The sequence below is a fragment of the Amblyraja radiata genome, chromosome 10 (assembly GCF_010909765.2).
Source record: "Amblyraja radiata isolate CabotCenter1 chromosome 10, sAmbRad1.1.pri, whole genome shotgun sequence".
Classification (NCBI taxonomy): domain Eukaryota; kingdom Metazoa; phylum Chordata; class Chondrichthyes; order Rajiformes; family Rajidae; genus Amblyraja; species Amblyraja radiata.
The window spans coordinates 39,343,975-39,368,483 of record NC_045965.1 but is presented as its reverse complement, the minus strand read 5'-3'; the positions used below and the strand labels follow the sequence as shown (position 1 = coordinate 39,368,483).

At 40.0% G+C, this 24,509-nt stretch overlaps 1 protein-coding gene across 3 annotated transcripts in view; it reads right to left on the bottom strand.

The window, feature by feature from the left end:
- Positions 1 to 24,509, bottom strand: part of osbpl9 (oxysterol binding protein like 9) — a 129,110-nt gene that overhangs the window by 79,516 nt on the left and 25,085 nt on the right. For all 3 annotated transcript variants that reach the window (XM_033028585.1, XM_033028586.1, XM_033028587.1), the window contains exons 3-4: positions 18,370 to 18,448; positions 8,007 to 8,083 (exon numbers count right to left, since the gene is read on the bottom strand). In XM_033028585.1, the coding sequence (XP_032884476.1) occupies positions 8,007 to 8,083; positions 18,370 to 18,448 (156 nt within the window). The remainder of the gene's footprint in view (positions 1 to 8,006; positions 8,084 to 18,369; positions 18,449 to 24,509) is intronic.

Below are 24,509 nucleotides of genomic sequence, written 5' to 3'. Positions count from 1 at the left end.
ATGTATCTGTTTTTCCTGATTATCAAATTGAATAGAAGATACATTTAGACCAACAGAAAAGAGAATCTCAGCAGCTTCAATAATTGATTTTAAACATGTCTGGAATTAAAGATAAAGATTTCCTGTCATTCAACGAGTGAATACAGCTGTTTAGTTCAGTTTAGTTGAGAGAGAGCATAGAAACAGGTAATTCACCCCAGCGAGTCTACACCAACCAACAATCACCAGTACACTAGTTCTATCCTACACACGAGGGACAATTTACAGGAGCCAATTAACCTACAAACCTGCACGTCTTTGGAATGTGGAAGGAAACAGGAGCACCCGGGGAACACCCACGCGGTCACCAGCTGAGCGTACAAACTCCGTACAAATAGCACCCGTAGTCAAGATCAAACCTGGGTCTCTGGCGCTGTAAGGCAGTAACTCTACCGCTGCACCAATGTGCCGCACACTAATTGTTACTAAATAGCTCTTCCTGTCTCAACTAGTTGTAGCACTTAGTAGGGTGGCACAACGGCGCAGCGGTGAAGTTGCAGCAAATGCAGCGCCGGAGACCCGATTCGATCCCAACTACAGGTGCTGTCTGTACCGAGTTTGTACGTTCTTCCCGTGACCATCATGGGGTTTTCTCCGAGATCTTCGGTTTCCTCCCACAGTCCAATTAGGTTAATTGGCTTGGTAAATGTAAAAAATTGTCCCTAGTGTGTAGGGTAGTGTTAATATGCGGGGATCGACTCGGACCCAGTGGGCCGAAGGGCCTGTTTCCGTGCTGTATCTCAAAACTAAACTTAATAGGTGAGACCTGGCATGTCCTAAATTGAAATTAATAGCTATTACTTTTAGCTAGATGCAAATAACTGGACATATTAAGTTGTGAGACTTGAATGGGTATCTATAATTCAGTTTAGTTATACAGCATAGAAACAGTCCCTTCGGTTGACCAAATCTACGCCGACCATCGATCACACTAGTTCTATTTATCCTAATTTCTCATCCATTCACTGCACACTAGGGCAATTTGCAGAGGCCAATTAACGTACAAATCTGCACGTCTTTGGTATGTGGGTGGAAACCGGAGCACCCGAGGAAACCCGCACAGGTACAACTCTGCACGGACAACACCCTGATCAAGGTCTTTAGCACTAAACACAGTAAAAATATGATAATATTAATAACGATTGTTTGGAATCTCTAATTGCTCAGTGTCAGGCTTAGTCACTAGTTCAGAATGTGACCATGGGTCCAAAATGTGGCCAAATCCAGTGTTTGGAGAGTGGGCTGAGCCAGGATTAGTCCAGAACACTAGGGGCCAGGAACGTGGATAGGTTGATGTCTGTGTTCAATGGCTTATGGCGCTGTGGCCGACAGCGTTTTGTTTAAAGCTCCAGGAACTGGTGTTTGAACTATATTGAACTATAGGCGCAGATTGGCAGCCACGCTTCCGTCAGTCTGCCCCAGGGCAGCTGTGGCTACAGAAGTAGCTTACCACCACCGAGTGTGACTGAGGAGTGAATGAATAATGCGATGTAAAGCACCTTGAGCATTAGAAAGGCGCTATATAAATCCCATCCATTATTATTATATATTAAATATTTGGCCGCACTAGGCACAATAAGAAAGATATATAATTTCATGAAAAGTGATAGATTTTGCTGGAAGAATAGGTGGTGCAAGAACAGAGAGATAGCATATGGATGCAAACATTCTGATTGCATCTGTTTAGACAGAAATTAAAACAAAATCCTGCAGTTTATTCATAGAGGTAGAGAATATAACAGCAGGAAAACAAAACAATCGTTAGGCTGCAACTAGCATATGATGTTCAATTTTAAGCACTGCTTTTTAGCAAGGTAGTAGCGAATGTAGAGTAAACAGAGTGTACATAAAAACATATTATAGTGATTCCAGGGATCACTGTACATTTCTACAGGTGTACAGTAGAGAGCATATTGATTGGTTGCATCATGGGCTTGTTCAGCAACTGAATGTCCGGCAGCGGAAAAGACTGCAAAAAGTTGTGAACACTGCCCAGTTCATCACCATCGAAAGGATTTATCGGAGTCGCTGCCTCAAAAAGGCAGCCAGCATCAGAGACCCACACCATCCTGGCCACACACTCATTTCACCATTGCCATCGGGAAGAAGGGACAGGAGTCTGAAAACTGTAACGTCCAGGTTCAGGAACAGCTTGTTCCCTCCAGCGTCAGGGTATTAAACTCTACAACCACAAATAAGCTCTGAACTACAATAGACTATTATTATTATTGAACTGCTATTGGTCTGTGTGCATGTGCGTCTGCGTATTGTTTACAGTGTACTATGTTTACATATTCTGTTGTGCTGCAGCAAGTAAGAATTTCATTGTTCTATCTGGGGCATATGACAATAAAACACTCTTGACTCTTGATTTCAGTTCCATGTGAATCTAGAACAATGAAGATTGACAGGATCTATGCCACAGCAAATCTATAAAACTTGTCCCCATATATGCTCCACAAAAATAAAATGTGTTTTTTCTTTGTGTATCGTGGGTATGCCTCTGCCAAGCCATCAGGATACCAGAATAAGAAATAATGTGCAAGAAGGAACAGTAGATGCTGGTTTACACTGAAGATAGACAAAAAATGCTGGAGTGACTAAGCGAGTCAGGCAGCATCTCTGGCGAAAAGGAATAGGCAACGTTTCGGATCTGTCTCAAGTTTACATAAAATTCAATAAAGCACATTTTGGACTTGGCAACTGACGTGTAAAGGCCTCCCAACCCCCTCTCCTCCTATCATATATAAGCAATCATGTGTGGTTAATTGTGAGAAGCAGTTCTCTCCTTGGCTAAAGAGAGCCTCACCCATATGTGGTTGAAGCTCATGAATGACATGTGCTGATCATGTGATATTTGGTCTGCATCTAAAATTGGGAAATTTTCAAAGCCTGGTTTTGGGCGGGCTCTTCAACATCTGTGTTGTTTTTTTCGGTGGTTCAAGGACTCGCTAGTGCTCCTTGCAAGTCAGGAGTGGGGTTGGAACCAGTTTTCTAGTAGACATGTCCACTGTCACTTTTATACTCTGTGTGGAAAGCATTACAGGATATTCATGTCCAGCTAACTCAATTTATCACATTTTAAGAATTTTCATGATAACACCATCAACTCTTTGAGATCTATTTTTTGATTTACAAAGCTATTTTTCACTATAACCAAAAGCATGCCACTCATTACACAGGGAAATACTGTGCACTGTTACAAAGTACCCATTCTTATAATGTATTCAGCACAATATTACACATATCAGAACATTTACAGGGAATCTACCCCTTCGGTAAACCAATTACAGGTGCACAACCTTTTATCCGAAAGCCTTGGGACCAGACACTTGTCGGATTTCGGAATTTTTCGGATTTCGGAATTTTTCGGATTTCCGAATGGAAGATTTTTAGCGTAGATTAGGTAGGTAGCGCAGGCAGCTTGAAAAGTCTGGAGCGGGTGAAGGGGGAAACTTTAATTCTTAGTCGGCGGCGTCGCAGCGCTGGGATACCAGCGGGGTGCGGGCAATGCCGTACCGGGTCGCCGTGCGGTAAGCTCCGGAGCGCTGTGGCCGCCAACACACAACATCGCGGAGCTGGGGCTGCGGGCGTCCGGCCGCGGGCGGCGCTGGATTTGGAGCGCCGCGCAGCCACGGGTAGAGTTGCCGGGGTCGGAGCTACAACCGGCGCCGCCCGCGGCCGGACGCCCGCAGCCCCAGCTGGGAGTTGGCGGCCACAGCGCTCCGGAGCTTACTGCACGGCGACCCGGTAAGACATTGACCGCTCCCCGCCTCTCCGACCAGGTAGGGGACTAAGAATTAAAGTTTCCCCCTTCACCCCCCGCCCCCTTCACATAAAAGCCCTCCAAACTAACTGACTAACATTTAAGCAATGATTTACAGATGTTTAAGTGTCTCCCCGGTCTCTGGGGAGGAGGCAGCCGCTACAGTAGTACAGACCTGGGTTGACCGTGCGTTGTTTCGGGTCAAGTTTGGCGCCAAACGCGAGCTTTGGTGTGCAGACGACATCCTGGAAAAAATGGCCGGTTTTTGGAGTTTTTCGGTTTCCGGAACTCCGGATAAAAGGTTGTGCACCTGTACTAACATTAAGGGGCTGTACAATTAGAGACGTTTCATTCTTTAACATTGATTTGGTTCTCTACTGCATTTTCACACTGTGCTTCTGATTCCTCAGGAATAAAAAATATTAAAATAATCTTAAATCAAATATGGGTCAAAAAATTGTGGTACAGTATATTAGAATCTTGTACTTTCATTGTATGTAACCAGACTACAGTATTGTACTAGTAACTGAGTGGAATTGAGTTGGCAACAAGCATTTCACTACACCTATGGTATATGTGACAAATAAATAACCTTTGAACCTTTGAATGCCGCCAGGCTAAGGTATGTAATCTTTATGCCCAACTATGTTGACCTTCGATCATAGTCAACAGAAATTCCTTTGCGGGTACCCGCCAACTGCCCCCAACTTATTAATCAGGGAAAACTAATGTCTTTAATTCCCAACTTGCATTTTATTTTGTGCCGGCATCATGCAATCAACAGAAAGGCTGGAATCATAAAGTATCTGTGGAAATACACATCCAATCTTAAGAATGTATACTTTAAAAAATGTATCCACCTGACACACCCATTATCACCAGAATTTAGGGCCTTGGCTGTTAAAATTACGAATGAATTTCTAGCGATGTGATAAGTCTTATGCACAACAACCTCAATGGGAAATTAAATTAACTTCAACATGAAATTGATTTTTTTAAATTTAAATTTAATCTTTTTTATTAAACGTTTTCTTTGTATCTCTGATCTCTCAAAACATTCCATCCAGCATAGAATTCGGTGAGAGAGTTAACTCATTTAGTTTAGCATTTAGAACTTTAACAGCTTTAGTCATTACGTATTTAGAACATACAGTTTTAATCAATTACTAACAAATTGTGTTGTTAGTGGTAACAGGTAATAATGGCAAGACAATTACTTAAATGTGGCAATTACTTTCAGAAGGGGCTTCCGGTAACAAATCTGTAAATTTTCTCTTGTGCTTAATGCAAGGTAATATGTATTCTTCCAAAAATATAGATTTGAAATAAACTAAATGGTGAACAAAAATACCATGGACAAATACATTTTAGCAGAGTATCTATTTAGAATCTACCCAAAAGTATATGATGTTTCACTAGAATATGTGCAATGGAAAAGTTGCCTTAGGTATATTAAGAGCAAATGGTGACTACAGAGATCTGTTGGAGTCTGCCAAAATATCCCTATTTCTGGAAATGTCCCCAAGGATTGGATTGCACATATCACACACGTGACATGCCACTTGAAGATGATTAAAATATTTTGAGTTACTCTTATTATTAGTAGGTGGTTTTAGTGTAAATTTCTGGTCAATGGCAACCTCCAGGACACAGATGAGGTGACAGTAATAACACTGAATGACAAGGATAATTAGTTACACTCTCTTCTTGGATATTGACCCACACGACCATGCTGACTAACAAATATTCATCTGTACTAATTCCATTTACTATCTCTTGCTACTTAGTTTTCTGTCATGATGATTGAAATATTCCTCTACATACTTCTTAAATGCTGCAAGAGTACCTGTCCCCAACAACTACTCAGGTAGTCAGCCCACATACAAACCACCTCCTCAGATCCCCTTCACCTAATCTATGAACTATAGTTTCAGGTACTTCTGTTAAAGGGAAAACGTTTCCAACCATCTACCCTATCTATGCTCCCCCAATTTTGTATCTTCAATCAAGTTTCCTCTCGGTTTCAAGGAAAACAAACTCAGATGATCTAGTTGCTCTTCTTCATCCCAAACAAATCCTGGTAAATCTCCTCTCCACCTTCACCAGTGCAATCATGTGTTCTGTCTACAAAATGTACTGCAACTCATGAAGGCTTCTAAAACCTGTGGGGCGACACGGTGCCGCAGCGGTAGAGTTGTTGCCTTACTGCACCAGAAACCCGGGTTTGATCCTGACTAAGGTTACGGTTTGTAGAGTTTGCACATTCTCCCCGCAACTGTGTGGGTTTTCCTCGGGTGCTCCGATATCCTCCCATACTCCAAAGATGTACAAGTTTGTAGGTTAACTGGCTTCTGTTAATTGTTCCTATTGTGTAGGATAGTGCGAGTGTACAGGGATAGCTGGCCAGCACAGAATCGGTGGGCCGAAGGGCTTGTATCCATACTATATTTCTAAACTAAACTAAATTAAACTGTGACCAACGCATATAGCAAAGGCAGCAAGCGCATGCAAAGCCATCACCTCCCGTTCTCCTCCGAATCACACACTAATCTGACTTGGAAATATAATGTCATCCCCTCAAAGATACCAAAACTAGAATTCCCTTCCCTGAATGAATACTTTCATCACATGGACTGCAGTATCTTAGGAAGAAGGCTTACCTTCACCTTCGAGGTTTGTTTGGGATGAGTGATAAATGCTCATAAATGTTGTCCATGTCCATTAAGTGATTATAAACGAATAACTGATGTGATATTTTCTATAACTTGCTGATTTGGACCTCTGGCTCAACCATATCATGAGTCTTTATACATATCTCCAGCTCCAATCCAAAAAAACTGACACCAAAGTTCATTGCCATGGCAACCTAAGAGCTACTAGCATTACTGTCCCCACTCTGAGATTGTAGATGTGATTGGAGGGGGGGGGGGGGGGGGGAGAGATTTCAATAGGATACTCTTACTGAAGCACAGATATCTAACACATTCCCTGAAAAAATATGGCCTGCACCTCCCACTATTCCTACTCCCTCGTCCAGCAGCTGGTCCTGTGCTGCAAGTCTTCAGCTTGTTCTTCGAGATATGCTGTATTCAACATAAAATGCCTATAATTCTCCTAAATATGAAGCAACTGACGTACAAAGTTAATAAATGCTCTACAGCACCTGGCTCACAACTCTCTGTAGACTTCAGCAACTTTAAAGAAACACTTGTATAAACATACAATCAGTAGAAATAAATCAACAATTAACAACAATGCATATAGATAATCTCTTTGAATGGCAATGGGATGAGTGAATGGAAGTTGGGGGATGGATAGCGAATGATGCTAGTGCAGGAGTGAGAAACTTTTTCTGTTACAGCACTGCAAGGTTAACGGAAGCCTTAGCCAGAGCATCCAGTTCCAAAAAGCCTGGATTGATGCCAAATCAGTTTTGCCAGTTGACGGACATCATAATTTCCCACAACACATGTGCCTTCCCTTGCATTGACTGCACATACCAGCAAATGGTCCCACCAATGCAGTGAGTGAGGCAACTGTACCCAAAAATCACAATGTGTACATTAGCTACCCAAAGATACTCATTTACTTCAGGTTGGTAGTTGTCCACAGAAGTGTTGGCAATGATCTCCTTGCTGATCAGCTTCTCTCCGACTTCCGAACCAATTCTTTGTAGAGGTGAGGAAGGAACTAGAATCAAACGGAATGCATCTGACCTCCTAATCCACTGCCGTTAAATTAAGCAAGACCAACACCTAACTGTTTATTTCAGATTTTACAGCATTATCTAGGCCTATATTTTTATTAGACGACAGATTTGTGCAAGTAGATTAAAACCAAATTGATTGAAAATGTTGTGAGATGGAAGCCTTACTTTTTCTCCTTTAGAAATCACCAACTTGAGAAAACATGGTCGGTTCTGTGAACTGTCCACTTTGAATACCAAAGAATAAAAACTCACCCTTCAAAATATTCCAAATGAATCCTTTACCTTCACTGTGCAATATCCTGCTGAGTTTCACATTACTCCAATAACAAAGGGTCAACCTATAAAGTGCTCATCAGTTATTATACTCTATAGATAATGCACACGAGCAGTGAACTAGCTATAACATCTAACTGCCAAAACCCGTTTTTCCTGAAAGTGACCTAGAAATTAATTCCCATAGACATATTGCAATTTATAACTATAAAGACTCACCCTGATCTGCAGAGTGTGACGCAGAATAGTTTCCTCTAATGCATGAATCCACTGCTCTCTCTCATCAGCATCACGGGCTGTGAAAATAAACATTATTGGAAATTTTTATAAAACAATAATAGAATCAATAGAAATGGAAAACTTACCATTAACCAGCATCCACATTGCCAAATAATTAATTGTATTTGCAATTAAATCCCATTATTTTTTGCTCTTTTAAGCATGGATATTTATTTTCCATAAATAGTCCATTGCTGACATTTTCCCCCACCAATCTCAAATTGAATTCACCGTATTACACTCAGCAATGACCAAATAAGGATGGATGTTTCCAGAGAGTTTTAAAATGTACACCTTATTATTCATTTGAATATCTTATATCACCCATGACCATGATATTAACTTCTGCCAAGTCTGTTAGCCATATCTCTATCACTTCTCGGTTTACTTTGAGCAACTTCTCCTTCCTTGCTTGCTAATCTTCACTTCCAGAAGTTTCAAACTGAAATGCACAAAACCGGATGGCTTAATTCTGTGTGAGTGTTAAAGAAAACTTGCACAAGAGGAAAGGACTTCAGCTTGTTCTTCGAGATATGCTGTATTAGATTAAAAATGCCTATAATCCTCCTAAATATGGATCAAACGATGCCCTGAAGAAATGCCCTTCAGTACCTGGCACACAACTCTCTGTAGAAAAGCATTTATCTTATCCTTCACGACAAAGCTTTGGGGCTTTCCAAGGACAACAGGCAACAAAGTACTTTTTTAATTCCTTTATGGGGTGTGTGAATCACAGGCAAGTGAATCTAATTGCCACGAGAAGGTAGAGGTGAGCAGACTTCTTAAACAATCACAATATGTGTGGTAATGTGGTAAAACCAAAGTACAGCAAGATTCCAATAACAATTTCAGCTGAAAAACAGGCCCTTCAGCATGCTATGTCCATACCGTCAAGATGCACCCATCTATACTAAACCCATTTATCCAACTTAGGTCCACAATCTTGTGCCTCGATGACTCAAGCACATGCCCAGATGCTTGTGAAATTGTCATGAGAATATCCGCCTCCACCATCTTACCAGACTCTATATTCCAGACTCCAATCTCTGTGAAAAATAATGGGTTTTTTTGATCTCCTCAATTTATCTTAAACACACACCATTTTGTTTTAGATACCCCACCATTTGAAAAAACAAACAAACTGCTAACTATGTATAAGAAGGAACTGCAGATGCTGGAAAATCAAAGGTAGACAAAAATGCTGGAGAAACTCAGCGGGTGAGACAGCATCTATGGAGCAAATGAAATAGGCAACGGTTTCGACCCGAAACGTTGCCTATTTCCTTCGCTCCATAGATGCTGCCTCACCCGCTAAGTTTCTCCAGCATAGTCTGCTTACTATGTACCCTATCTATCCCCATAAATGTTGTATTCCTCCATCAAGCTTCCTCAGCTTCCTTTGCTACAGAGAAAGGAAATCCAGTCTATCCAACTGCTCCTTATAACCAAAATGCTCCAAACGGACATGCCCCCCCCACCCCCCCCCCCCCCCCCCCCCCCCGCCCCCGCCAAGTATGTTTCCCTGCAACCACAGGAGGTGCAACACCTATCACTATACTTCCTGCCTCACCTCCATTCAGGGTCCCCAAAGCCCTTCCTAGTGAGTCAGAAGTTTACTTGCTCCTCCTCCAACCTTATCTACTGCATTCAGTGCTTTTGCTGTGCCTCCTCCATATCGGTGAGACCAAGCGTAGACTAGGTGACTGTTTTCACAAATAGTCGTACTCTGTCGACGAGAGCCTGCTGGAGTTCCCGTCTGCTAGCTATTTTAGTTCTGCTTTCTATTCATCTTTATATCCTTGGCATCCTCCACTGCCAGAGTGAGGCCACATTCATACAGGGAGAACAATACCTCATATTCTGTTTGGGTAGTCAATAAAGGTATGAACATTGAATCTCTCTTAACCCCACCCCAATACCCTTCACCTGGCTCTATGTTTCCATTTATTCGCCAATGATTCTAGCATCTTCCAGTTCTTTCCTCCCTATTCCCCTCACCTCTCTCCCAACTTTCTCATCTCTACTCCATCAGTCTGAAGAAGTCCCAACCCAAAGTGTCATCTGTCCTTTTTCTTCCTCAATGCTGCCTAACCTGTGTTTTCTGGCACTTTGATTTTTTTTTGCAAATTAGAAATATTGTCAACAAATGCAAAAACGTAAGCTGTTATGTTTATTTATACATTTTAATGTTTAAAGTGTATTTGGCTTTAATTTTGTTTTAGATCTGAGCATCACTGGCAAGGAAAGCATTAATTGCTCATTCCCAATTGTCCTTGAAAAGATGATGAACTGCCTTCTTAAACTATTGCAAATCTTCTTGTAAAAGAATTTCCACAGTTGGGTCCAGAGTGTGCAAAATGCTGTCATATTAGACGAGTACCTATAGTGCATTTTGTAGATGTTATACACTGCAGAAACTGTGCCTCTGTCGTCAAGAGAATAAAGGTCTTAGGATAGTGGATGGGGTACCAATCAAGTGGGCTGCTTTGGCGTCAATCCTCATGAGTGTTGCTGGACTTGCATTTTCCCAGACAATGAGACAGATACTGTAGTTGAAGAGCCTTGGGGTGTTAGTAGGTGATTCACCTGCTACAGGACACACAGTCAGTGAGCTACTCAGTCAAAATATTTATGCGGTTTATCCAGCTAAATATCTGGCCAATTGTGATATCGGAATGTGGACTCAGTGATAGCAATGCCAGGCATGGTTAGATCCTCTTTTGTTGCATATGGTCAATGGCCTACCACTTTTATGGTTACAATAATACTTGCCATTTATCAGCTTGAGTCCAAATTTTGTCTCGGTCATGCTGCAGTAGCTTCATTTGCCGAGTAAAAAAAGACAAAATTGAACACTGCAATCATCAGTGAACATCTCTGCTTCTGACCTTAAGATAGAAACTATTGATGAACCAGCTGAAGATGATTGGACCAAGGAAAATGCCCCAATGAATTTCTGCAGTCAAGGGGGTGAAATGATTGACCTTTAACAGTCACAGCCTTCAAAAACATGAGGAATGACTCAAACCAGTGAAGAGTTTTCCCTTTGATGCCCATCAAGCTCATGCTAAAGAGTTTTACTAATGCTCTTTGATACCTGCTTAATCAGTTGTCATGAGCAATCACCCCCACTTCCTCCCTGTTTGTACCAAGGTTTGGGGCAAAGTGGTACAGGCAAAACAAATAGGGTATTGAATTGAATTGAATTGAATTGAATCCTTTATGCAAAACAAATAGGGTATTGATGCCAATGTCTATTGATGAGGAATTCCAATGTCAAATCATCACTAAAGCCATCTTCCATCACGTCGCCAACTAACGAGTGGTGATAAGCAAAGAGGAAATTAAATTTTGCGAACTCTTTCTATAGTTGTTATAATTTTGAAAAAGTTTTAAATGTTCTCAAATCTCAGATTAAAAGCATTTGAAATCAATTTTGTTTGAATGAATAATCCAACAGCTACTTACAGTATCTAGCTCTTTAGTACTATAACCTCCATGTTTGTGTAGAAGTTCGGCCATATGTGTAGATACTGATGACTGCCATGTGCTTTTGTCCTTAATAATTGTACTGGTTAAATTGCTAAATATTTTAAATAACCAAGATGAAATCAATTTAATTTAACAGTTGTCTAATTATGTTATGTTCACAGAACCAACAAAAGAATTGTTCTACTTAATTGTTTTTAATTTTTGGGCAAAATGTGGGATCTTCCTTTTATACTGGGGAACCACAATATGACACATTTTTCATAGCAACATACTTCAATGAATATTATACAAAGTATTCCAGATAGGGGTAAAAGAATATGCTAATATGATTAGATAATTCTAGATAGCAACAGGCACATCAAGAGAATGAGCACTGACACAACCTATTTTAGGTATATGACTGGTTTACAAGGTGCAAATTCTATGCATTTACAAACCAACACAAAGGAGATTGTTAAGTGAGGTATTTAATCCAGCATCCAAAAGGAAAAGTTGTTGCCACTCACATCCAAGATGAAGAAAAAAGGTGGCAAATCGCAGTCCCCCCCCCCCCCCCCCCCCCCCCGAGGGGAAAAAAATGCATTTACTTTATTTTCAATTAATTAACTGTCGAGGTAGGAGACACAGAAATTTAATGCAAATAAGTTTACGTAGACCAAAAATTGAAGACTAAAGAGCTTTATTTTCAAACTACAGGTACTGCACACTTTACATCCAAGTAACAAATTATTACACATTAAAACATCAAACACCAGATTATGTACAGATCATAAATAGCTACAGAATTAACATTTGTCTCACCTATACACTATTCAGTACAATAAAATTAATATTCAGGGAAAATTCAATGCTGTCATGTGATCCCCAAAACAAAATCCAAATCTCCCAAATGATATTCTAAATATCAATCTTTATATTTTTGCTCCATTTATATTTGAATTCCCCAATCCCCTTTAAAAGCTTAGCTTGCCTAAGGAGTTCTCTGAAATATTGCAACAATCAATCTCTAGTTTTTCCACGCATGATCTCTGGCCTTTAGTGTATCTATCTTCATGCAATTCTGTCACTATTGAATTCTCTCTAATCATTTTTCATCCCCCGGCCTTCAAAGTAATACTCTAACTTTTTAATTTCCTGCTCAATCTTCACTCAGTCTCTGTTTAGCCTTCGTTGATTTTTAGCCTTCTGTGCTTTCCATATCCAACTTAAAATCTCTATTTAACACAAACCCCAAAACATGTCACAGTAAATGTAGTGAAGGATGCTGTGCTTGCTGCCTATTTCAAAACTGGATGATTCTATAATCTTGGCTGTAATTATGTAGCAGCTCTGAAGCTGATCCCCTTAGTCATGGATAAATGCTATGGCAATTGACACAAAATGAGAAACAGAAGACTGGATGAAGGTGGATCGGGTGTTACTAGTGGGTGGGTGACTGGACATCTTGGACTGGGCCCTCTTGTCAGTATCGTCACACACGCCTGGACTTAGTGGGTATGGATGGAACGGTTCAATCACAATAGGCCCTTGTTTATTGGGCACAGGGAGGGTGCCCACACCTCAGGAGATGCAGCCTAGAGGTTTGTGGCTTATCACTGAAGTTAATGCCGAGACAATGGCTTTATCTCAGATCAAGCAAATAAAGCATTTTTCTTAAATATCTGACCATACAGATAGTATTAAACATTTAATTAAAGGAAATTTCAAAATTAAAAATGAGTATTCATTGAAATCAACAAACACTTAAACAGGATATTAACATTGTCGAATTTAAATTACTTTAAAAATCACTTACTTACCAGGCATAAAATTGATATTTATTGGAAAAAGGGTTTGTCTAGCCTATGATTAGAGAGGCCAGCATAGTGCAGCTGCACCTGTCATTTGTTAAGTTCCAAACTTACAACAGGTCTGCATTAAGTCGGGGGCATCCTTCAATGTGAATGGTCTAATGCCACTGGTTCTACTCGGAACTACCAACCACACCCAGCATAATTAAGCCTTCTATGTCCAAGCCTTACCATGCACTGCATTCAGTTAAGTGCATTCAGTTAAGTGTACATTTGCCAATAAATTATACTGATTTTTACAATCAATGAATTTACAGACACTTGCAAATTAATGAATTTGGAGGTGGAGGGGGGCGGGGAAGGAAAAGTAAGATTTTCCAAATTCTGACCATAACCAAGAGATCCATTACAATGCCTTTTTGAAATCATTATTGCCCAATGCATGAGTATGTTGTGACATAAGAAAAGATACATCTTGGGACTTCTCTCAGGATCAAACGCTAATGGGTGGAATTTAAAATTCAAGAAACAAGGCCATCAGAATTTATCAACTTAAAGGATGCTATTTAATATTTAAATCTCAGTACACTTTTTAAAAATGCAGTCAAGGTGATCCAAATGTTATTGGACCTTTGCTTCTGGGAAAAGGTAAAGAAACAAAGACATTTAAGAAAAAACATGGCATAAAGCAAAAACAAAGACAACTTTTTGACAGTGCAATTTCTCGGTTTTTGTTATGGGTATAATTAACAAACCATCTCTACAAGTTGATATCAGCCTCCTTCAAAACACCCTCTGCACAACTGAGGATCAGCCTGAGCTGCAGATATTTCTGCACAGTCATGCTCAACAGATAATTGGAGCTGATGTTTACGACGATGCTATAAAACAGGTTTAAAGATGCAAGTGGAATGGATTAAAGGATACAAATCAACAAGAAGTAAAAAAGGACCTTGTAAGCTTGGAACAGAGTAGGATGTATAAAGCTGGAGTCAAGGACATGAGGCCAGAAAATTTAGATAAGTCAATAAGGGGATAAATAATTACATAAAGATTTAAAAGTCAGCATGCTTCACTTAGATATTTTATTTTAATCCATCATTCATTTTTTGCTTTTAAAATCTTTCTTGGAACACGAGTTTGGCAGCCCATATCTAAATTCCTCTGCTTTCTATGTCCTTGCAGTGAACGTTATTTCTTCAGTAGATATGAAATGCCAAGAATTTGACCCATAAATAATGAAAAGATAACAAAGGACATGATGAGACTTTGAACAGTCAGAAGGCGAGTCATTTGCATAGGATACCCAGCCTCTGACTACTCTTGAAGTCAGACTACTATGTTTTTGGTCAATGGTAATCACCAGGAAAGTTAATGAGGGAATTAGAAGGTGGTAACATTACAGTAAATTAAGAGAAGATGGTTAGATATAATCTTTTTAGAAATGGCCATTTGCCATTCATGTAGTGCCATGCAAATATCGCCTGCCACTTACAAGACCATCACTGTTTTTCAGGTCTTGCTGCTTCATTTACTGGAGAAATAAGAATGGGATTGACATTTGACATTATAATGCAAGGAAGGTAGATAAAAATGCTGGAGGAACTCAGCGGGTGAGGCAGCATCTATCGAGCGAAGGAATAGGTGACGTTTCGGGTCGAGACCCTTCTTCAGACTGATGTGGGGGTGGTTGGGGCGGGAAATAGAAAGGAAGAGGTGGAGACAGTGGGCTGTGGGAGAGCTGGGAAGGGGAGGGGAAGAGGGAGAAAGCAAGGACTACCTGAAATTGGAGAAGTCAACGTTCATTCCACTGGGTTGTAAATTACCAAAGTGAAATAGGAGGTGCCGCTCCTCCAGTGGGCCTCACTCTGGCCATGGAGGAGGCCCACGACAGAAAGGTCGGATTCGGAATGGGAGGGGGAGTTGAATTGCTGAGCCACCGGGAGATCAAGTTGGTTATTGCAAACTGAGCGAAGGTGATGGGCGAAGCCATCGCCAAGCCTCCGCTTGGTCTCACCGATGTAGAGCAGCTGACACCTAGAGCAGCAGATGCAATAGATGAGGTTGGAGGTGCAGGTGAACCTTTGCCGCACCTGGAAAGGTCCTTGGATGGAGTCAAGGGGGGGGGGGGGGGGGGGGGGGAGGTAAAGCAACAAGTGTAGCATTTCCTGCAGTTGCAAGAGAAAGTACCAGGGGAGGGGGTGATTGGGGTGGGAAGGGACGAATTGACCAGGGAGTTACGGAGGGAGCGGTTTCTGTGGGAAGCCGAAAGGAGAGGAAATGGGAAGATGTGGCCAGTGGTGGGTTCCCATTGGAGGTGGCGAAAATGTCAGAGGAATATCTGTTGTAAATGCAAGGAAGTTATTTTGCGAAGTGTTTAAGAAGGAACTGCAGATGCTGGAAAATCAAAGGTAGACAAAAGTGCTGGAGAAACTCAGCGGGTGCAGCAGCACCTATGGAGCGAAGGAAATAGGCAATGTTTCAGGCCGAAACCCTTCTTCAGACTGAAGTCGTAGTTGGTCAAACATAACATATTGCTTTGAGGATCTCAAATGGTAAATATCCTGGATTAAGATAACTGACCTCCAATAAACTCACGTGCAACACTGAAGTGCTTCCCTCTTGATTTTCATGAACTATAGTTTTAATATAGGGTTCCTTAAAAGTGCCTTGGTCAAATGCTGCCCCATTCCCAATCAGCCTCTGGAATTCGATTATTGCCTTTATTTGAAACGAGGTTAAATGCTGTTCACTAAAACAGCTGATGACACTTTTCATCACTTCATTTATGGATGAAAAATAGACTGAAAGCACAACAATTGGCAAGATTGGTAACGTCATGTTTCTTATGTCAGGATATCTCACAGTGCAGCCCCTTCAAACCAATAAATCATCCTAAAGATGGAGCATTCAAAACTGGTCATTGCAGTCAAAGAAATAATAAATCCAGGCCTTTCCATGCTGTTTTACTTCTCCCACCCCTTTGCATGCTGGCTATGAAGTCAGCATTCCATTCTTTGTCATGCTTGGTGCTAATTTAAAAAAAAAACTAAACTTGAATAAATCAAAGTTGCACCAAAACATTCCAATCCTATACAAGAGCTAGTACACAAGCAGTTGTTGAAAAGAAAGTTATGAAAGTTATTCAGAACAAATCACCAACAGCTAGGTAATAAAGGCAAATTACTTGATGAAGTAGTTTACAATACTACTGAAAATGTCAGTTTTTACACACCACACAAACATTCTCCCAGACAATTAGTATCCTTTACTTTCTCCCTAATCCATCTCTCGTTAAATCAATACCTGTACATGTATTTTTATTTCCCAAATACTCCTTTTGGTAATGCATTTTAGACATTTAGCACTCTTTTGGGCAAAATAGCTCCAGAATAATGAGCATCTTGTATATATTGATGTCTTTCCCACAGGTGGACACCCAGTATCCATGCAAACTCTATCATACACTTCCATACCTTTTCTTGCTCTGCAAGATTGGCAGTCTTATTTACAATAAGGCTTTCCCAATGGTCAGACCTTTCTGGGTAATTAAACATTCAGTTCCATAACAGAAATCTTTTTTTTCATGATTTCCAATTCATTCACATCCTTCATATTCATGTTAAAGCTTGCAGAATACTTCCCATGTTAATGCAATATCTCAGTGGATGGCAGTTTCTTAATTTTCATGGTTAGCTGATCATGTTTTCAATTTGTACAATAAAAATTCAATTTCCAAAGTATTTCAAGCGCAGCAAAACTGAGAAAAGGTAACTATCCATGCAACCTTGCATTCTAGCAATAAGTGTGGAACGATTTTAGAATAGAATTCTGCTTGAGGCTTCTTTGGTAATGGAGACAAACTAAATGCATCTATAGCACTGACTTTACAAAGCAGTGCATACTGAGTACTGTAGTTTTCAATACAATTAGATGGTGCAGATTCAAAATATTAACATCCACTCTAATAAATGTTGCAAAATTAGCATCAAAGACCTGTTACTATTTCCACATACAAGCATGGAATATTTGTGGCTGGAAATAAATTAGCAATTACCATATCCTTTTCCAGTTAAATTTTAGGTCCAATATGTTGTACATCTGAAGAAATATCTTAACTTCATGATAAGTATAATCATAGTAATGTCGATCAATAAAGGTTTAAATTTAAGGCAAATGAAAAGGGTAATTATATCTGAAAAGCAACTACAACTGATGCCCATTTTCTTAACACAAGGAAGCTGTCCATATTCACTACTGTTATCTAAATTACAAACTAGTCCGAGCTTAATATTTTCCCCCACACTGTTTCTTCATTCCATAAATCCTGGTTTTCTCAGTAAAAATGTTAAATGATGTAACAAAATTTCAAGTGAGAACAGAAAATTGGAATGACAATGTCTTACCCTTCCTACCGGTGAACCACAGCATACAGTGACGAAACATGACAAAAAGCTGATCAACTTAGTATTAAAATCAGTAAGAGAAAGCAATGATGGCACATGAATGAAGAGACAAATAATGCCGATGGAAGATATTGTAGGTTTGCAGAACACAAATCTCCACCTTAAAGTCAAATGCTGCTTTCAGCTTTCCTTGTTAATGCACATCTGCAGTAGTCAGAGGCACAACCCTGCTTGGCTCGGTCGCTGTCCTGCCTGTGCTGCCAGTCTTCTGGCTGTATAGCAGCAGTTAAAAGAGCATCCAGCAGTTCACAAAAATCGTCAACAGATAGCAGCATTATTTTCTCTTGAAAACTCCTCCTTCATTTTTTACATAATATCCAAATTCTGGTGAAGATGAATCCTCAATTAACACATTTTAACAGAGTGAAGTCAAATATCCAATATTTACTCTGCTCGATAATAGAGATCTAGAATGTTCAGCAGATATTCAGTTCACGAGTCTAAATTCAAAATTCACATTCAGGCACAAAATTTCAAGCCCAGGTTTTTATTCAACATTTCCACAATCAGTGCTTTTGGCCCTTCAAATGCAAGTAAAAATTGCTCTGCTCTCACCTTGAAAATGGAATGTCTTCTGATCCACTGTAACTGTGAAGGTGCTGTCATCCTCATCGTCTATACCAATCACAGCTCCCTGTGAAAGAGAGACCAAAAAGCCTGGTGAAGCAAGCAGTGACATCACCAGCCTACTGCACAGGAACGTTAAGAAACCGAATGAGAGAGAATCTAAACATTGCAGGGCATAAGCTTCACATGTGGCTACCATTCCTGAGATTTCACAGGGAATTCCGAACGCAAATTTAAATTTGCATGCATTTTGTTTTAGAAATGGAAAATGCACAATAAAGCTGAAAGATTCATCTGCAGCACATCCACTGCAGATTTCAAACACATTCCTAATTAATAAAATAATAATCTGCGCAATTCAAAATCTGGACAGTCAAATTAACCAGTATTCCTGCAATTATGCGCAAGTATTTTAAAATTGAATTATTATAAAAAGAATGAAAGTGAAATGTTTCCTAATCAATCAAGATTCCTGCAAATAACATCCAACTTTATTCCCTATCATGCTCTTGGCAGACATCCAATTATGATCAATATCAGCAAAACATATAGCAGCAGAAATTTAAACACATATATATGTGTGTGTGTATATATATATATATTATATATAATATATATATGCGTGTGAGTGAGTGTGTGCGTGTGAGTGTGCGTGTGAGTGCGTGAGTGAGTGAGTGCGTGAGTGAGTGCGAGTGTGTGTGCAAGTGAGTGTGTGCATGTGAGTGAGTGTGTGCGAGTGAGTGAGTGTGCGAGTGAGTGAGTGTGCGAGTGAGTGAGTGAGTGTGCGAGTGAGTGAGTGAGTGAGTGAGTGAGTGTGCGAGTGAGTGCGTGAGAGTGAGAGCGTGCGTGTGCGTGAGAGTGAGCGTGCGCGCGAGCGTGTGAGTGAGTGCGAGAGTGTGAGTGCGAGAGTGTGAGTGCGCGTGAGTGAGTGCACCTACGAGTGCGTGTGCATGTGCGAGCGTGTGTGTGTATACATATTAAAATATTGCATTGTTAAACTAAAAATAGAAAATATAGAAATATTCACAACAATTGCACAATAAGAGAAAGGTTAAAATCACAATTAACAATGAGTTTATGATGGAATTTTGATGAGACCGTGCCCAAAACAAAACATTCTCTTCATGTGCATTGTCTGACCACTATATCTGTTTGGTACTTTGTGTTAAATTTTCAGAATCTTCAACTTTTCTTTAAATTTACATTCTTATATGTTTTATTGTCCAAAATACGACAGCAAAGCTTTTTATTAATATAGTGTAACTATTACAACCCCATTGCTTTTGCAACAATTTGCATCCAAACCATTCTAAATCATTTATTGTCAGAGTTGTAGGACAAGCAACGGTGCTTAAAAATTCAAATGTTTGTTGAGTTGAAGTTTGTGGGTTTGAGAGGCACTGAAGATATTGAAGAAATCAACCGGGGAACCAATCAGAGCACAAATTCAGCCTTAAATATGGTGAACAGTAATTGAAGAGAAAGGAACTGAGCCAATTGTTGGATGGAAAACACGTTCTTGGCCATTCTGCAGTCACAGTGCTGAAATTGGTGTGGATTTATTATAGAAATATATTCCAAAATGCAGTGAGAAACTTTGTTTGCACGTTATCCACACCAATCATACTGTCACGAGTATAATCAAGCCATACACATGTATAACAGGTAATGATCGCAATATTCTGTGCAATAATTCATGTGCAGCAATAGAACATCCTAAATTCTATGGTACACAAAAATGCTGGAGAAACTCAGCGGGTGCAGCAGCATCTATGGAGCTAAGGAAATAGGTAACGTTTCGGGCCGAAACCTTACCTATTTCCTTCTCTCCATAGATGCTGCTGCACCCGCTGAGTTTCTCCAGCATTTTTGTATACCTTCGATTTTCCAGCATCTGCAGTTCCTTCTTGAACATCCTAAATTCTACTCAGTGCCCTTATTGATGAAGACCAGCATGCCAAATGCCTTCTTCACCATCCTGTCCACGCTATCCTCCAGGGAACTATGTACTAGGTTTCTCTGTTCTAAAACACTCCCCAGGGCCACACTATTTATTGTGAAAATTTGACCCTGATTTGACTACCAAAAACGTCACCTCACATTTATCTGTACCAAACTACATTTGCCTTTCATTGGCCCACTTACCCAGCTAATCAAGATCCCATTGCAATACTTGATAACCCTTTTCACTATCTACAAGAACCTCCATTTCACAGATATCTGTAAACTTACTAACCATGCCTCACACATTCACATTTAAATGATCAAAATAGTTGACAAATATCAATGGGTCCAACATTGACCCAAGGTTTACCACTAGTCACAGACCTTCTGTCTGCAAACAACCTTTGACCATTACCCTCTGCTTCCTACCATCAGGCCAATTATGTATCCAATTAGTTAGCTCTCTCTGGATCACATACAATCTTATCTTCCAGAGTAATCTACTTCGCAGAACCTTAACAAAGCCCGAGCTGGTCCACCACCCTGCTTTCATTGATCTATTTTGTTAATTCATCAAAATATTCAATCAAATTCATGAGAATACACAGAGGATTTGAAAGAGTATCAGATATCGCCTGAGAAAGTTTAAGCAAGATTCCTGCTTTTCCATCAGTTGGATAATTTCCCAATTTAGCATTTATTCTTGTGTATAAATATGGGGGAGTTTGCAATTATGTCCAGACAGGCGCTCTAAATTGACTAATCCTAAGTTTGATCAGTGCTAATAGAAATCCTCCAGTATATATCTCAAAAGTGTTATTGTATTTTAATGATTGTTTAAGATAGAATGACATGCTTGGCCATGCTGTAAATTTAGCACATATAGAAATTATGCAAATTTTGTATTGTATAAAAGGTATAGTTCATGCTTTATTTACAAAGACTAACTAAATCCATCATCAACAACAAGAAAAACCTTCCATATTTCAAATGTGTACAAGAATATACAGAAGTAGCTCAAATGGCTGAATGATTTAAATTTATCTGGCATGAACAAGTTAGTAATTGCCTTTTTCCTGCTATATATCACTTTTTACTGTGCACCTCCACTTTTAAGCTCTTCTCAGCTTAATTATAATACGTTTACTGTGAAACAGGTTTTGTTCAGTCTACAAACTGGATCAGAGCTTCCTGTCATGTCAACTCTCTATCCTTCCTGTCAACCTTCCTGTCCCTGAACTCCCCCACCCTTCCCTTTTACATTGTAAGGATATTCAACAGAAGTTCAATGAACAGTATCTCATCTTTCAGATAGATACTTTTACAGTCTTATATTAGGAATTTAACCTAACAATTTCAGATGAATATTGTCAATCAATTTACTTGGAAAACTACTGTAGGTAATGATTAGGTTCTTGCATTTACATTTCTTATCGACCCATCTAGTGATTCTTTATACTTCATCTTGTATCTTCTTAACCTTGTCACTTCAATCTCTCCTTCCCTCCATGCTAAAACAGAACCCTTTTTCTTCCCTCTACATTCCCTGGAATCTGCAATTGCTTAAAGTCTGATTACTTTAATAACAAAGGTCATTAATACAAAATATTCAATTTATCTCAACAGAAACTTCCAGGCTTGCTGGCACAATTTCAGTTTATAATTCAAGGTGTTTGACTTTCTGAAAATAATTGGTCTACATCATGCCACCTGCCCTTGTACAGATCTAAAAGTCGTATCTGTGGAACAAATGATTTGATTTCACATTGCAAGGAAGTATACTGTTTTTCACATTATTTAAACTAATAATACGTAACAAACAACAAGTAAATAAAATAATCAGATCGCTTTCACTTCCCTTTCTATTTGTAGTAATATATACAGCCTTCAAAATCAAAAGAAAGGGAAAAATAAACCAGAAAACAATAGAAAACCAAAGATAAGCTATATAACAAGGTTAAAGAGAACTTTTAAAGTTCAAATTGAATTATTTAACGTTTTATCCATTCATGAAAATGGAATGCCATGAGGTTGCCTTTCATTGCATTATTAATGAACAACCTAGATGTTCTTACATCTTGCAACATTTGGCAACAACATATTTCTTGTAGCCTCCCTTTCAGCTAGCGAACACAATAGGGGTGTGAATATATACAATTTAAATACAACAAAGACACAGCATGGACAAAGCAGCTGTTAAATTGAGGAGGGCAGGGAGGAGGGGGGCAGGGAGGAGGGGGGGCAGGGAGGAGGGGGGGCAGGGAGGAGGGGGGGCAGGGAGGAGGGATAGGGAGTGTGAAGGCTTGATCAATGATTGACGTGGTCTCAGTGGGCTGAACGGCTTATTTTCATGTTGTATCTTTAAATCAGTCAATCTATCCAGCCTACTTACTCAAGCCCTCAAGTGGTGCCAATATCCCTGCAAACCTTTTCTACACCTAATAACATCCTTCCTGTTGCAGGACAACCAGAACTGTACACAGATGTAACCTCACCAATGTATTGCACAGATGTAATATGAAATCCCAATGTCTGTATTCAATAGCCTTCTTATCACCCCATCAATAGCCTTCTTATCACCCCATCTACCCATGTCATCATTTTTAGGGGACTCTCTGCTCAACAACATTTTCCAGGCCCCTACTATGAACTGTGCATGTCCTGTCCTTCCAAAATTGAATATAAATCAATGAGGCAGGTCATGTAGAGAGTACTTAAAACCCATTTAGCCTGTTGAATAGAGCTCACAATACGAGAGAGTTACATTGACATAGGCAGGAATCTAAATAAAGGGTCAGGTATAGAGCACTTTGCTCTAAGCCTTCTCTATATTCAAAAATGCATCGCTGATCTCCCTTAACTACACATACAGTGGCTTGCAAAAGTATTCATACCCCTTGAACTTTTCCACATTTTGTCACGTTACAACCACAAACGTAAATGTATTTTATTGGGATTTTATGTGATAGACCAACACAAAGTGGCGAATAATTGTGAAGTGGAAGGAAAATGATACATGGTTTTCAAATTTTTTTTACAAATAAAAAACTGAAAAGTGTGGCGTGCAAAAGTATTCAGCCCCCTTTACTCTGATACCCCTAAATAAAATCCAGTGCAACCAATTGCCTTCAGAAGTCACCTAATTAGTAAATAGAGTCCACTTGTGTGTAATCTAATCTCAGTATAAATATAGCTGTTCTGTGAAGGCCTCAGAGGTTTGTTAGAGAACATTAGTGAACAAACAGCATCATGAAGCCCAAGGAACACACCAGACAGGTCAGGGATAAAGTTGTGGAGAAGTTTAAAGGAGGGTTAGGTTATAAAAAAATATCCCAAGCTTCGAACATCTCACGGAGCACTGTTCAATCCATCATCCGAAAATGGAAAGAGTATGGCACAACTGCAAACCTACCAAGACATGGCCGTCCACCTAAACTGGCAGGCCGGGCAAGGAGAGCATTGATCAGAGAAGCAGCCAAGAGGTAACTCTGGAGGAGCTGCAGAGATCCACACCTCAGGTGGGAGAATCTGTCCACAGGACAACTATTAGTCGTGCACTCCACAAATCGGGCCTTTATGGAAGAGTGGCAAGAAGAAAGCCATTGTTGAAAAAAAGCCATAAGAAGTCCCGTTTGCAGTTTGCCACAAACCATGTGAGGGACACAGCAAACATGTGGAGGAAGGTGCTCTGGTCAGATGAGACCAAAATTGAAGTTTTTGGCCTAAATGCAAAACGCTATGTGTGGCGGAAAACTAACACTGCACATCACCCTGAACACACCATCCCCACTGTGAAACATGGTGGTGGCAGCATCATGCTGTGGGGATGCTTTTCTTCAGCAGGGACAGGGAAGCTGGTCAGAGTTGATGGGAAGATGGATGGAGCCAAATACAGGGCAATCTTGGAAGAAAACCTGTTAGAGTCTGCAAAAGACTTGAGACTGGGGCGGAGGTTCACCTTCCAGCAGGACAACGACCCTAAACATACAGCCAGAGCTACAATGGAATGGTTTAGATCAAAGCATATTCATGTGTTAGAATGGCCCAGTCAAAGTCCAGACCTAAATCCAATTGAGAATCTCTGGCAAGACTTGAAAATTGCTGTTCACAGACGCTCTCCATCCAATCTGACTGAGCTTGAGCTATTTTGCAAAGATGAATGGGCAAAAATTTCAGTCACTAGA